General features: G+C 42.3%; 2 protein-coding genes across 8 annotated transcripts in view; one reads left to right on the top strand and one right to left on the bottom strand.

Annotated features, from left to right (window-relative positions):
- The window catches only part of UIMC1 (ubiquitin interaction motif containing 1), a 178,138-nt gene extending 176,812 nt beyond the window's left edge, over positions 1–1,326 (bottom strand). Inside the window, exon 1 of the mRNA XM_021698718.1 lies at positions 1,208–1,326. Coding sequence (XP_021554393.1) covers positions 1,208–1,259 — 52 coding nt within the window. The 5' untranslated portion in view covers positions 1,260–1,326. The remainder of the gene's footprint in view (positions 1–1,207) is intronic.
- A 92-nt stretch (positions 1,327–1,418) lies between these two features.
- ZNF346 (zinc finger protein 346) overlaps positions 1,419–15,241 on the top strand; it is a 39,767-nt gene continuing 25,944 nt past the window's right edge. For 4 of the 7 annotated variants that reach the window (XM_021698738.1, XM_044916818.1, XM_021698732.1 and 1 more), the window contains exons 1-3: positions 1,419–1,615; positions 13,698–13,801; positions 14,398–14,490. In XM_021698738.1, the coding sequence (XP_021554413.1) occupies positions 1,441–1,615; positions 13,698–13,801; positions 14,398–14,490 (372 nt within the window). In that variant the 5' untranslated portion in view covers positions 1,419–1,440. The remainder of the gene's footprint in view (positions 1,616–13,697; positions 13,802–14,397; positions 14,491–15,241) is intronic. The other 3 variants (XM_044916819.1, XM_021698734.1, XM_044916817.1) reach the window with 2 other exon arrangements.

Raw genomic sequence — 15,241 nt, 5'->3', positions numbered from 1 at the left:
TCATAGTAAACTCTGAATAACCATTTGAATAAATGAAGATGAAATAAAGTATATCAAAAGTTTCATTCATTCAACAAATATTTTATATGTACCTATGAGAGCCAGGCTCCATTTCAAGGTGCTGGGGATTCAACTGAGAACAAAACAAAAACTTCTGCTTTCTTGGGGCATGCCTACTAGTGGAAAAACAAACAAAAAACAAGGTAAAAAGTAAAAACATACTATATCTGATAATGTTAAGAGTTAAGGAGGAAAAAAAATAAAGCAAGAAAAGAAGACATGAAATGTGTGTGGAGGTGTTAAATTTTAGATAGGGTAGCCAGAGAATGAAATGAGAGGCTCAGCCATGAGGATATATGGGGGAAATGCATTCCAGGAGGTCAGGGTAACCGGGACAGTAATGAAGGTGTTGGAGGCTAACACAATAGGAGATGAGATCAGGGAGGTTAAGGGAAGTCAAACTGCAAAGGGCCCTTTGGCTAAACTAAGGACTTTGGCTTTTATCAAGAGTGAGATGGGAAACCGTTGGGAGCATCAGGATATCATGATATGGTTTGTTATAAGAGGACTGCTGGGGCTGCTGTGCTGAAAATACCTGAAGGGCAAGGGAAAGGACCAGTGAAGAAGCTACGATAACCTTAGCAAGAGATGGTGGCTCAGAAAGACTGGGGGAGGAGCTGTGAGGATGGAGGATGAAATTTCAGATTTGACAGTTACATTGGAGAGTTTAAGGGGGAGGTCTGGGCTGGGAATTAGAACTTGAAACTCAAATGGTATTTATCAGAAGTAACGGAGGCGCGCCCGGGTGGCTCAGTAGTTAAGCGTCTGCCTTCGGCTCAGGTCATGATCCTAGGGTCCTGGGATCGAGCCCCGCATCGGGCTCCCCACTCAGCAGGAAGCCTGCTTCTCCCTCCCCCACTCCCCCTGCTTGTGTTCCCTCTCTCGCTGTGTCTCTCTGTCAAATAAATAAAATCTTTTAAAAAAAAAGAAAAAAAGAAGTAACCGAATCATGGAGATGGAGTCCTGGCTCTACCACATTCTGGTCGCAAACTGTTGAGTAAACTATTTTTAGGTTCTGGGCCTCAATTTCCCTAACAGTAAAACAGAAAATATTCCCACATAACAGGGCCTTCAAGAGAACGAAATGCGAAGTATCGAAGGCTGACGGTGAGTAAGGTGAGAACCTTTAGCCAAGGATTGCACGAACCTGTACCGGAGGGAGAGGGCTGCTGTAAAACCAGCGACTGACACAATTCCATAGTACTTATTCCGAGGTCCCCCAGCAGTGACCAAAAGAAGCGCCTGGGCCCGCACCGCAACGCGGTCTGCGGCGCCCAAACCTCGCGAGATTTGTTGGCCAGGCAAAGTCACCCTCCCACCCACATCTCGCGAGACCAAGGTTTATGAGTGGCTATCTGCCGGTTAGGGCTTGCAGGAAAGATGGAGTATCCCGCGTTGGGCACCGTGGAGGCCGCGGACAGTGGAGGGGCCCGGCCATACAACAACTCCGAGGAGCGAGAAGGACGGGAACCGGACGGGCTGCGCTTCGACCGCGAGAGGGCGCGCCGCCTGTGGGAAGCAGTGTCCGGGGCCCAACCAGTGGGGAGGGAGGAAGGTGAGTCCCGGGACCTCAGAAGCAGCAAGTCTTTCACCCGCCCGCTCGTCTCACAGGGAATGGCGGAAGCGCGGGGCGGGAACGCGGACCGGCCCCCGGGTCTCCGGTCACACCCCCTGGCGCCCGGCCCGCCCCCTTGGGTGACGCGCCCCGGGACTTCTTGACTCGTGCACCTCAGCCGGGCCTGGGTACCGTGGGCCAGCTCCCTTGAAAATTGAGGCCGCAGCACCACATGAATGAGCTCCCCGCGCTCAAATGGTCAAGGGCCTTCTCATACTCAGGACGCGGGGTTTTTTCCCCTTCCGTTCTCACCCACCAGAGCACAGCTCTTCCTAAACTCCTATCCGTGCCTCTTACCTAAATTCCTATCCGTGCCTTCTCGGAGACCCACAGAACCTTCCCCGCCAGACTCCTAGACCCTGACCATTTTCTCCCTGACTCTGCATCGTCCCTGTCTCCAGGTTCTCCCACCCCTAGTGTCGCTTGCCTGCCTTCTCTCATGCCCCACACTGCCAAGGACTCCAAAGGCCTTCTTACCCTCTGTTCCTCCTGGCCTTGGTATCTTCAACCTGGTTTACCCCTGTTTCTAGGTGTCTGGTCTCTACTACCTGGGTCTCTTTTATGAGGTCGGGGCCAGGAACCTGAGAAACTGGCCAGGATATATTTTGGCTCCAGCTTCTTTGTATCCTATGCTTGTAGAGAAGTTGTGGAGAACAGGGTACACTGGGGGTCACTTCAGGGCTGAAGCTTCCCAGCTTGCTCTGCATTTGACCTGGCCCCGGGTAAGATGGAGATAGAGGAGGATGGAAAGCGCTGGCCTGACCTGGTTGTGTGACCCCCTTTGTAGTCCTTAGCAGAGCTAGCTGCTTAACTCTAACCCAGAAGTACAAGAAGTGTCTGGCCTTCTGTGCTAATCCTGTCAAGTAATCTGCAGTAAAATCAGATGGTTTGTTTGCTTGGTGAGCAGACTAATCCTGGAAAGTTTAATATGTTGCTTGTGAACTGATTGCCCTGGGATAAAATGGAATTTTGACCATACCCAAGGAAGATATATTTAAATTTGGGATGGTACACAGACCTATACCCTTGTGTATACTTCTCCAGTTTTAAAACTAGTCTAGTCTGACTCCTAAATTAATATGGGCTCTCTGTCTGCCTCATAATTTCAAACTTGTTTGGTACAAATCCCCCCAAACACATCCCAATTTCCTTTCACTAATTTGACAAACAGTCACTGATACTTGCTCAGTTCCCAGGACTGGCTGGGCATCAGAGCTACAGAGATGAGGAAGATACTGTCCTTGCCCTGGAGGGGTTTATAGTCTAGTCCAGGAAGCAGACACCAAAACAGTTTCAGTATAATGTAATGGGTGCAGTGAAGAGGAATGTGTAAGAATTGGTTGTGCACAAAGAGGGAGTGACCTTTGTCCTTGAGGGACAGGGAAGGCATCCCCTGGACCTTGAAGCAGAGAACACAACAGCTGTGCTCTAAAAAGTGAATTGCTTATGTGTGTATGAATGTACAGTGTCACTTAGGACCCAGTTCATCTTCCTACTCTCCTTACTTTCCAATATTTGTATGAGGTTTAGGTAGATACTTGTAACACCAAGTTCTGTTCACCTTGGTTTTCGTTTTGTTTTGTTTTTCTTTTAGCACTTTCATTGAGTTATAATTTATATACCATAAAATTCACCCATTGTAACTGTACAGTGCAATGATTTTTTAGTAAAAGTACAGAGTTGTGTTTTAGAATATTTCTATAGCTCCAGTTAGTTCATTTGTGCTTGTTTACATTAAATCTCCACTCTTACCTCCTGCCCTAGGCAACGACTGTCCTCTATAAATTTACCTTTTCTGAACATTTCGTATAAACAAAATCATACAATATGTAGTCTTTTGCATTTGGCTTCTCTTGGCATGTTTTTGAGGTCCAGCCAAGTTGTACTGTGTATTAGTACTTCATTACTTTTTGTTGCAAAATAGAATCTCATTGTATGGGTCTTGATTTTTTATCCTTTGACAGTCTCTGTCTTTTGAGTGGGCTGTTTAGACTATTCACATTTAATTTCATTATTGATATGGCTAGATTTACATTTTCCACTTTGCTATTTATCTCCTTTACATTTTGTGCTTCCCTTTCTCCTTTACTGCCTTCTTTTGTATTAAGTATTTTTTAATGGGCCATTTTAATTTTTCTGTTCATATTTTTTATACTTTTTTTTTACTTTTTTATTTTATTAGTGCCCAAGGGACTACAAGATGCATCTTAACTCATCACAGTCTACTTCAAATTAATACTACTAACTTAATTCTGATAAAATATAAAAACATTCCTCCCCCTCCTTTGTAGTATTATTGTCATGTATATTATTGTCATATATATTACATCGATTTATGTTATAAACCTAATTATTCAGTGTTGTAATTATTGATTTATACAATATGTCTTTCTTTTAAGATTTATTTAGTGGCTCAGTCGTTAAGCGTCTGCCTTCGGCTCAGGTCATGATCTCAGGGTCCTGGTATCGAGCCCCGCATCGGGCTCCCTGCTTGGAGGGAAGCCTGCTTCTCCCTTTCACACTCCCCCTGCTTGTGTTCCCTCTCTCGCTGTGTCTCTCTCTGTCAAATAAATTTTAAAAATCTTTAAAAAAAAAGATTTATTTATTTTAGAGAGAGAGAGAGAGGGTGCACAATGGGGAAGGGCAGAGGGAGAGGAAGAAAGAATCTCAAGCAGACTGCTGCTGAGTGCAGAGCCAGATGCGGGGCTCGATCTCACAACCTGGAGATCACAACCTAAGCTGAAACCAAGAGTCAGGCGCCCAAATGACTCTGCCACCCAGGCACCCGTATACAATATGTCTTTTAAAGAAATTAAGAGAAGAAATTAGGAAAAAAAATATTTATAATGTCTTTTATATTAACCCACATATTTACCATTTCTGGTGTTCTTTTTTTCTTCCTCTGGATTCAAGTTACCACTTGGTACCACTTCCTTTCGGCTAGAAGGGCTTCCTTTAGTATTTCTTTTTTTTTTTTTTTAAGATTTTATTTTTTTATTTGTCAGAGAGAGAGAGAGCACAAGCAGGAGGAGTGGCAGGCAGAGGGAGAAGCAGGCTCCCTGCTGAGTGGGGAGCCCGATACGGGACTCGATCCCAGGACCCTGGGATCATGACCTGAGCTGAAGGCAGCTGCTTAACCAACTGAGCCACCCAGGCATCCCTCCTTTAGTATTTCTTACAAAGCAAACCTGCTAGCAGTGAATTCTCTCAGTCTTTATTTGGGAATGTTTTTATTTTGCTTTCAGTCTTAAAGAATAATTTTTTAAAATAACATCTTTATTGATACATAATTCATATGCCATAAAATTCACCTTTGTAAAATATACAGTTCAGTGGTTTAGTATATTCACAGAATTGTGCAACCATCACCAGTAATTCCAGAACATTTTCATCACCCCAGAAAGAAACCCTATACCCATTAGCAGTCACCTCTGGCAACTGCTCATTCCCTTTCTGTTTCTATAGATTTGCCTATTCTGGATGCTTCGTATAAATTGAATTGTATAGTATGTAGCCTTTTGTGACTGGCTTCTGTCACTTAGCATAATGTTTGAAGGATAGTTTTGCTGGACATGAAGTTATTGGTTGACAGTTTTGATCTTCTCACTACTGTTATTTCACTGCCCTCTGGCTTTCATTGTTACAGATGAGAAGTTAATCAAATTATTCCACTATACATTATGAGTCATTTTTCTCTTGCTAATTTAAAGAGTTCCTGTCTTTATCTTTCTTTTTAAATATTTATTTATTTATTTATTTATTTATTTATTTATTTATTTATTTTAGAGAGAGAGAGAGCACAAGCAGGTGAAGGAGCAGAGGGAGCAAATCCTCAAGCAGACTCCTCACTGAGTGCAGAGCCCAACAGGGGGCTTGATCTCACAACCCATGAAATCACGACCTGAGCCAAAACCAAGAGTCAGACACTTAACTGACTGAGCCACCCAAGCACCCCTATCTTTATCTTTCAATAGTTTGACTATGATGTATCTGGGTGTAGATCTTTTGGTATTTATCCTGTTTTGAGAGACTTGAGAATTTTTTTTTTCTTTTTAAGATTTTATTTATTTATTTAACAGAGCACACAAGCAGGGGTAGCGACAGGCAGAGGGAGAGGGAGAGGCAGGCTTCCCACTGAGCAGGGAGCCTGATGCGGGGCTCAGTCCCAGGACTCTGGGATCATGACTTGAGCCGAAGGCAGATGCTTAGCCAACTGAGCCACTCAGATGCCCCAAGAGACTTGAGACTTTTGACTGTATGGATTAATGTTTTTCTTTAATCAAATATGGGGAGTTTTCAAACATTGTTTCTTCAAATATTTTTTTTCTACTCCTTTCTCTCCTGAGATTTCCCATATATATTTGTTTGGTATGCTTTATGTATCCCACAAGTCTCTGAGGCTCTATTCATTATTCTTCCATTTTTTTTTCCTCTTCAGATTGAATGTTTCTATTGATCTATCTGCAAGTTCACTGATTCTGTCTCCTGCTACTTTGATGTTGATTTTCTCTCGTGAATTTCTCATTTTATTTATTGTACTTTCAGCTCAACTCTGCTTTTTTGTTTCATTTTTTGTTTTTTTGTTTTTGAGAGAGAGAGCAGGAAGCAGAGGGGGAGAGGGAAAGAGAGAATCTCAAGCAGGCTCCATGCCCAGCATGGAGCCCGACGAGGGGCTCAATCCCATGACCCTGAGATCACAACGAGAGCTGAAATCAAGAGTCAGACGCTTAACCTACTGAGCCACCCGGGCGCCCTTCAACTCTGTTTTATACATGTTCTAAGTAGAATAATTTTAACACCACATCATCAATACCATTACATTTGCTTTCTTCATGCCTTTTTTCTATGATAAAATTTGAGCTTTTTCAGACCATCAACAGTATGGATTCACAAAATAGAAGTACTGAGGCTAAGTAATCGTAGTGGGGCTAACTGTTCAATTCATTCTTGTAGACCACCCTGCCCATTAGACTACATTGCCTAACAAATCTGACCCACTGATAGATTATATCCAGCTTGCTTTTACTAGGATCTTTTGTTGTATGCTGCTTTCTAACTATAGCTGTACCTAGAAATCCACTACCTCCCAAAAAGCCATAATAAGCCGGCTACTAAATTGGTTATATCTCTGAGGACCATCTTCACACAGAAATTGATGAATTTCTGTGGAGCTGAGTTGAAGAGTCTAAGGCCACATATGGGGCCAAGGAATAGCAAGTCATTATAGATTAGCAGTGTTCACCATTATTTGGAATATAGGAGGTCGTTTATTCATGCACTGACCAGCTATTCTGGCCCGAAGTATCCTGAGGCAACTTTAGGCACATTAAGTCACCTAAAGACAGTTGTAACTTATATTGAGCTGTCATGATAATTTGTCTCCCAAATACTACTTCTCCTACATTCCTTAAGTTTATGAATTATCTTGCTTCTCTACACTAGCTCTCTCTGTCCATACTTCACTGACCCTGTGAAAATCAGCCCTGTGCTAGATCTCTCAGTCTCTGCCCTGTACATCTTCTGGTTGGCTACAATACGGATACAAATCCAATCCTGCCAATATCATAGATTTGGAAGACAGAAATGGGGTGAAGATCATATTCCTATGGCTTTTGGCTATTGTTACTATCAAGAAAGGTCATGGAACTATGAGATCATCCCACATCAGTATTCCAGAATCCAATATCAAGCTTCATAGGCTGAGATGTAGGTTCATTGACAATGGAAGCTTCTTACTTTCAGCAAGGTTGCAATGGAGGCCTCAAACTATAGCTTTCTGTGTAACAGTCATATATTGTTCCTAGAGACATTTATGAAGGCCCAACCAAGTACCTTCAGTGCCTTTCCAATGGTTTTCTAAGCATCTAATTTCTTATATCAAACCTGTCCCATTCTGGGGAGGTAGTTGGTAGTTGGCTTAAAGTTGTAGGTGGAGGGATGCCTGGGTGGCTCAGTCAGTTAAACATCTGCCTTCGGCTCAGGTCATGATCCCAGGGTCGTGGGATTGAGTCCCGCATCAGGCTCCTTGCTCGGTGGAGAGCCTGCTTCTCCCTCTGCCTGCCGCTCCCCCTGCTTGTGCTTGCTTTCCCTCTCTCTCACAAATAAATAAAATCTTTTTTAAAAATAAATAAATGAATAAAGTTATATGTGCATATCAGGGCAATAGAGACACACATTCAGGCCACCTTCTCAGAATTCTGATAATTTATGTAAGCTCTTTTTCCCAGTGTGGACCTTAGCTTCCTCCAACCTTGTAAACCTCTCATGGTTCTTGTGGGTCAGGAATTTAGGAAGGGCTTGGCTGGACAGTTCTGTCTCAGGGCTTGGAGGGCTCCAAGACTCAGTTCCAGGACCTCTTTCCTTTTCCATCTACACTAGGCATTCTCCTCCAGTCCATAGCCTAAAGTATGATTGATATACTTATGACTCTCAATTTATAATCTCCAGCTCTGACCTCTCCCTTGAGCTCCAGACTTGAATCTCCAACTGACTACTTGATATCTCTACCCATATATCTAATAGACCACTCATGTTTAACATAGCCAAAGAAAAGTCTTAAATTCTCCAAGGCTGTCATCCTCCAGTTTTCATCTCATCTGTTCAGATGCTCAAGCTCAAAACCTAGGAGCTATTCTTGACTCCTTCCTTCACTCCCCCACATCCAATCTAAGAAATTGCATATCAGATCTACTTCTGGAATATAATTCCAAAGCCATACACTTTTCTCTCTCTCCATTGCCAGCTTTCATTGGCATCCCCATACAGTCTGCTGACACAGTGATCAGAGTGATCTTTTGAAATATAAGCCAGATCTTTTTGCCTCTCATGGCACTAAAAACAAAATCCATAGTTCAAATCATGGCTTTTGAGGCCTTATATTCATTCAACATGATCTGGTAGGCCTCACACTGCCTCTCCAACTTTTATTTCCTACCACTTTTGTCTCATTCACCATACTCTAGGCACACTGACCTCCTCTCCATTCCTTGAATATGCCAAACTCATCCCTGCCTCAGAGACCTGGCACTGTCTCAGGCTGGAACACTATTTCCCCCAGACCTCCTTATGGCTGATGCCTTATAAGATGGTCTTCGCTGACTATACTGCCCCCATCATTCTCTACCACTTACTTTGTTGTTGTTGTTGTTTAAAGATTTTTTATTTATTTATTTGACAGAGAGAGAGAGCACAAGCAGACAGAGCAGCAGGCAGAGGGAGAGGGAGAAGCAGGCTCCCGGCCGAGCAGGGAGCCTGATGCGAGGACCCTGGGATCATGACCTGAGATGAAGGCAGACACTTAACCGACTGAGCCACCCAGGCGCCCCCTCTTTTTTTTTTTTTAAGATTATTTATTTATTTATTTTACAGAGAGAGCTACTTACTTTGTTTTCATAGCATTTCTCTCTCTCTCACTATTTTGCTTTTTATTTACTTTGTATTCTGTCTTACTTGTTGATATGGCCCCAGTGCTAGCACATAGAAAGCATTCCAAATATGTATTTGTGGACTGTGTGGATATACTCTCTGAGGCTAGAGAGGTTCATTTCATTCATTCAGCATACTCACCAAGGCCCTGCTATGGGTCAGGTATTGTACTAGATACCGGGGTACAAAGTCATACATGGCCCCTGCCCTGTTTAGCCTTTGAGAGTCAGATTCTGAATATCTTTGAAAAAGAACCTCATCTTCTTTAATTAAAAAAAAGAAAATATCCAACATCTCCAGGTCAGGGGAGGAAGACTGGAGTGTGACTCCTGGGTACCATCTCCATCTTACGGGCTTTGCATTCTTTTTTTTTTTTTTTTTTTAAGATTTTTTTATTTATTTGAGAGAGAGAGAATGAGAGACAGAGAGCACGAGAGGGAAGAGGGGAGAGGGAGAAGCAGACCCCCTGCCGAGCAGGGAGCCCGATGTGGGACTCGATCCCGGGACTCCAGGATCATGACCTGAGCCGAAGGCAGTCGCTTAACCAACTGAGCCACCCAGGCGCCCTGGGCTTTGCATTCTGAGGATCCTCTCATCCTCCCTTTAAAATAAAAGCTCTTGAGGGCGCCTCGGTGGCTGAGTTGGTTAAAATAAAAGCTCTGGCCCATATGTGTTCACAGACCCACTTCCCTTTGTTTCTCTGAACCCAGCTGAGGCCAGCAAGGTCTTTCACAAAAATTTACCAAGCACCATAGGAGAAAAATGGGGAAATAAACAGTGATTCTAAGGGGCAGAAATACAGCCAGACAGCAGCCTTTCTGCCCAAAAGGGCTGGCATAGATAAGCTTTAGACCTTGTAAAGTAGGGAAAGTCACCTTAAAAACTTTCCTACCAAGAGGGGCACCTGGGTGGCTCAGCTGCTTAAGCATCAGATTCATGGTTTCAGCTCAGGTGATGATCTCATGGGTAATGGGATCAAGCCCCACATTGCCGCTCCCTGCTCAGCAGGGAGTCTGCTTGAAGATTCTCTCTCTCTCTGCCCCTCCCTCTCAAATAAATAAATAAATCTTTAAAAAAAAAAAAAAAAAAAAAGTTTCCTACCAAGAACCTCCCTCCAGGGCATCTTGACCTCATTTTGGTCCAGAGTGGAAGATAAAAAACATGAGCTCGCTGTCCCCTCAGAGTTTTCTGGACTCTGTCCCTGCCTCAGATTATTGGTGTCATGATAGAACTCATGCCTTGCGTGAAATTTTACTTCCTCCCCAAAGGTAAGGCTTAGTTCCCCACCCAACAATTAAGAACAGTTAATGTCATGGTTTCCTACAGTGTACAACTTGTGTAATATGTTAGGTGAATTGAGATGTTTCAAAGTCAGATCAAGAAAAATTTTAACACTTACCAAGTTCTAGAATAAGAAATATCTTAGGGCACCTGGCTGACTTAGTCCATGGATCATACAACTGTTGATCTTGGGGTTGTGAGTTCAAGCCCCACGTTGGGGGTAGAGATTACTTAAAATCTTTAAAATATATATATATTCACAGGTACAATGTAGAAAATAGTTAATTTTCTCAGAAGCACAGGACCCAAAAAAGAATTTGACATATAACATTCGTCATTGACAACGAGTGTGTACTAACTAAGCCAGACACTGCACTAAGTGCTTTGTATGGAAAACCACAAGGATAATACATTCTATGAGATACATGTTACCGTAGAGTAGTCCCCCTTATTCATGGGAAATATATTCTAAGATCCCTACTGTGAATGCCTAAAACCACAGATGGTATCGAACCCTATATATATTTATATTTTTTCCTATACATACATATCTATGATAAAGTTTTATTTAGAAATTAAGTACAGGGGCGCCTGGGTGGCTCAGTCATTGGGCATCTGCCTTCAGCTCAGGTCATGATCCCCGGGTGCGGGGATCGAGCCCCGCATCGGGCTCCCTGCTTGGCAGGGAGCCTGCTTCTCCCTCTCCCACTCCCCCTGCTTGTGTTCCCTCTCTTGCTGTGTCTCTCTCTGTCAAATAAATAAATAAGAAATTAAGCACAGTAAGAGATTGACAATAATAACTATTAATAAAACAGAACAATTATAGGGGCGCCTGGGTGGCTCAGTTGGTTAGGCGGCTGCCTTCCGCTCAGGTCGTGATCCTGGAGTCCCGGGATTGGGTCCCATATCGGGCTCCCTGCTCAGCGGGGGGTCCGCTTCTCCCTCTGACCCTCTTCCCTCTCGTGCTCTCTGTCTCTCATTCTCTCTCTCAAATAAATAAAAAATCTTTAAAAAAAAAAAACAGAACAATTATAACTTATTGTAGTAAAAGTTATATGAATGTGGTATCTCTGTTTCTCAAAATATCTTACTGTACTTACCCTTGTGGTAATGTGAAATGATTAAATGTCTACATGATGAGATAAAGTGAAATGAATGATGTAGGCATTGTGACATAGCATTAGGCTACTACTGACCTTCTGAAGATATGTGAGAGGGAAGATCATCTGCCTCCAGACTATGGTTGACCATAGATAACTGAACTCACAGAACGTGAAACTGCCAGATAAGGGAGGGCTTCTGTACTCCCATTGTAAACAGAGGAAAACCACAGGATGGAGATTAATTTCTTTTTTTTTTTTTAAGATTTTATTAATTTACTTGAGAGAGAGCATGCACCCGAGAGAGCAAGAGCAGGGGGAGAGGCAGAGTGAGAGGGAGAAGCAGGCTCCCTGCTCAGCAGGGAGCCTGACTTAGGGCTCCATCCCAGGATGCTGGGATCATGACCTGAGCTGAAGGCAGACGCTTAACGACTGAGGCACCCAGGCGCCCTGAGATTAAGTAATTTCTATAAAATCACACAGTCACAGAAACAGCAGCAGGATTTGAACCCAAGTCAGCATGCCTGGGGGGCCCAAGTTCCTAACCAAGATTTGTACCACACACATTTAACTGGTATTAGATAATAGTTTGTGTTTACTATATAATAACAGGATTAATTAACCTTTTCTCATGAAGGTAAAAGATCATCGAGCAGCATCTTCCTTTTTTTTTTTTAAAGATTTTATATATTTATTTGACAGAGACACAGCAAGAGAGGGATCACAAGCAGGGGGAGAGGGAGAGGGAGAAGCAGGCTTCCCGCCGAGCAGGGAGCCCGATGCAGGGCTCGATCCCAGGACCCTGGGACCATGACCCGAGACAAAGGCAGACGCTCAACGACTGAGCCACCCAGGCGCCCCAAGCAGCATCTTCTAATTGATATTTATCCTCCAAAATTACTTTTCAAATCTTCTGATTTATTCCAAAGAAACCAATTTTTAATGTTTCCTTAATAAACAAACTCACGTTCTTTCCATACAAAAAGAATATTCTAGTCTTTCAATAACTAAACCCCAGTACAATTTTCTAACCAAGACGCTGTGTACAGTTATACCAATGTAAATTTTCAAAATCAGAAAATGCAGGGTGCCTGGCTGGCTCTGTCAGTAGAGCATGCAACTCTTGATCTCAGGATTATGAGTTTGAGCCCCACAGTGGGTGTAGAGATTACATAAAAATAAAATCTTTTTGGGGTGCCTGGGTGGCTCATTCGTTAAGCGTCTTGCCTTCAGCTCAGGTCATGATCCCAGGGTCCTGGGATCGAGCCCTGCATTGGGCTCCCTGCTCGGCAGGAAGCCTGCTTCTCCCTCTCCCACTCCCCCTGCTTGTGTTCCTGCTCTTGCTGTCTCTCTCTCTGTCAAATAAATAAATAAAATCTTTAAAAAATAAAAAGAAATAGAGAAAATCTTTTTAAAAATAAATAATAAAATCAGAAAATGCTATTGATCTTTTAGTGGAATAAATGTTGGAGTTGCTTTATTTTTAATTCCACAGAAAATGTTCACAAATAATAAAAAAGATAGAGAATTTATTATTACAGTTTACAAAAAGAGTGATAAAATGATTCTCTTTTCAAGTCTTTCAATCTTTCTGATTCTATCTGGGAAAGATGTCTTAACACCTTTCTTCACAGTTGCTGCTCTCTTAGTCTTTGTAAGGAGAGCTCCAAGCCTCTGGTACCAGTGTCAGTCTAGAATTACTTCATTTTTATTGGTATCTATTTAAATTTATGATCTAAAGATTTCTTTTTGAAAGAATTTATATCACGGTGATTATAGTTAATAATGCTGAATTGTATATTTGAAAGTTGCTAAGAGAGTAAATCTGGAAAGTCTTCATCACCAGACAAAGATTTGTAACTATATATGATGACAGATGTTAACTAGATTTATCATGGTGACCATTTTGCAATATATACAAATATCAAATCATTATATTGTACACCTGAAACTAATATAATGTTGTATATCAATTATAACTCAAAAAAATTTACTTAGTAAAGAAAATTGGCTTACACAAAATTGTAAAGTTATTATATAGGTGATATGAGAATATAGCATGAGTCATGAAAGCATAGGGAAGGAGTGACTAAGGTGTGTCGAGATATAATGATACGGCATTCCATTACTCAGTGCCTACGTTTGAGACTGGGTTCAAAGACAGTGCTGTTGAGGTAGGTTTTTAACTCAAAGATTTTTTATTTTCCTCTCTGTAGTGGAGCACATGATCCAGAAGAACCAGTGTCTCTTTACCAATACCCAGTGTAAGGTTTGCTGCGCCTTGCTCATTTCTGAGTCCCAGAAGCTGGCACACTACCAGGTATGCCATTGTACCTTTAGAAATACTTTACTTTCCAAAATAAAAAAAAAGAAATACTTTATTTTCCACACTCAGTGCCAAGCCCTCACTTCTCCCTGGCTTGCACAATGAAGTGTATGTAATTCCTTTCTAGCCACCCAGACATTGCCTCCATGCATGTTGACTGTGATTTGAAGGTTGACTTAATTTTTCTGTGTCTCATTTCTCCCATCCAAATCAGGATCATCATACTTATATCTTCCCTCTCAGTGTGGTATAGTAGAAAGTATGCACTTTGGCTTTAAATAGACCTGAGTTAGAATCACAACTCTGCTGCTCATCTTGGGCAAGAAGCCTCACCATCTTCAGTCTTAGTTTCCTCATCTGTAAGATAGAGATGATGGTAATTTTCTCATAGATTGCTGTGAAGGTTAGACTTAATAGCACGTAAAGTGCCTTGAACAGAGTAGGAGCTCAATAAACTAGGTTTCTTCCCCTACCTTCTCCTCCTCAAAAGTTTTTGTGAGGATGGATCAGATGAAAATCTAGTATTTTTGAGTGCCTTAGATATGAAATGGCATTTGGCTATTTTTGATCTTTTTCCTGGGTTCTTGCAGAGCAAAAAACATGCCAACAAAGTGAAGAGATACCTAGCAATCCATGGAATGGAGACATTAAAAGGGGAAACGAAGAAGCTAGACTCAGATCAGGTAATCCAGCTGCCATGTTGAGACTGCTCACTTTCTGATGAAGCCAACAGGCAGGTTGGTGTGGTGGAAAGAAGGTGGGCTTTGAGTCAGACTGAATTGGCTTCAAATCCTGGCCATGTTGTGTGACTTGGAAAAGTCTTGTTACTTCTCTAAGCCTTAATATCTTCCTCCCTAAAAATGAGAATGCTAATATCAACTATATTTTAGGATTTTTCCAAACTAAAATGAGGGAAGGTTTATAAAAAGCACCAAACACAGAGCCTGGCACATAGTAGGGCTCAGTAAATCAAGCCATTGTTATGCATTACCACCCAGTGGTTTATTGGAGCAGGACAAGAAGCTTCCCCTTCACTACTCAAGGAGAAAAAAGGGAAAGAAACCAGGCTGCTTGCTTTCTTGAAATGGGAGGGAAAGAGCTGAGTTCAGCACTTGAATGTTTTGAATAAACAAGTGGAAAAAACACCTTTCCAAATGCCTGTTCTGATTGAGGTGTAAATGCACTTGCTTTTTGGGTTAGAAATACGTGAGAATTATGCTGAAACAATCCTAGTCCCTCAGGGGTACCATTATTTTGTTCCATGGGAGGTTGTTCAAATGTCATGGGCTGAGAAGTCCACTGATGAGGGCCCAATACCAGCTCTGCAACTTACTGGTTTGGTGACTTTGGGCAAATCACTTCACCTCTCTACTTCACCCATAAAATGGAGATAATAATTCCTACCTTTTAAGGGTATTGTGAGGTAAAATTCCA

Source organism: Neomonachus schauinslandi, chromosome 7 (genome assembly GCF_002201575.2).
Source record: "Neomonachus schauinslandi chromosome 7, ASM220157v2, whole genome shotgun sequence".
NCBI lineage: Eukaryota > Metazoa > Chordata > Mammalia > Carnivora > Phocidae > Neomonachus > Neomonachus schauinslandi.
This window is presented reverse-complemented; position numbering and strand designations above follow the sequence as displayed.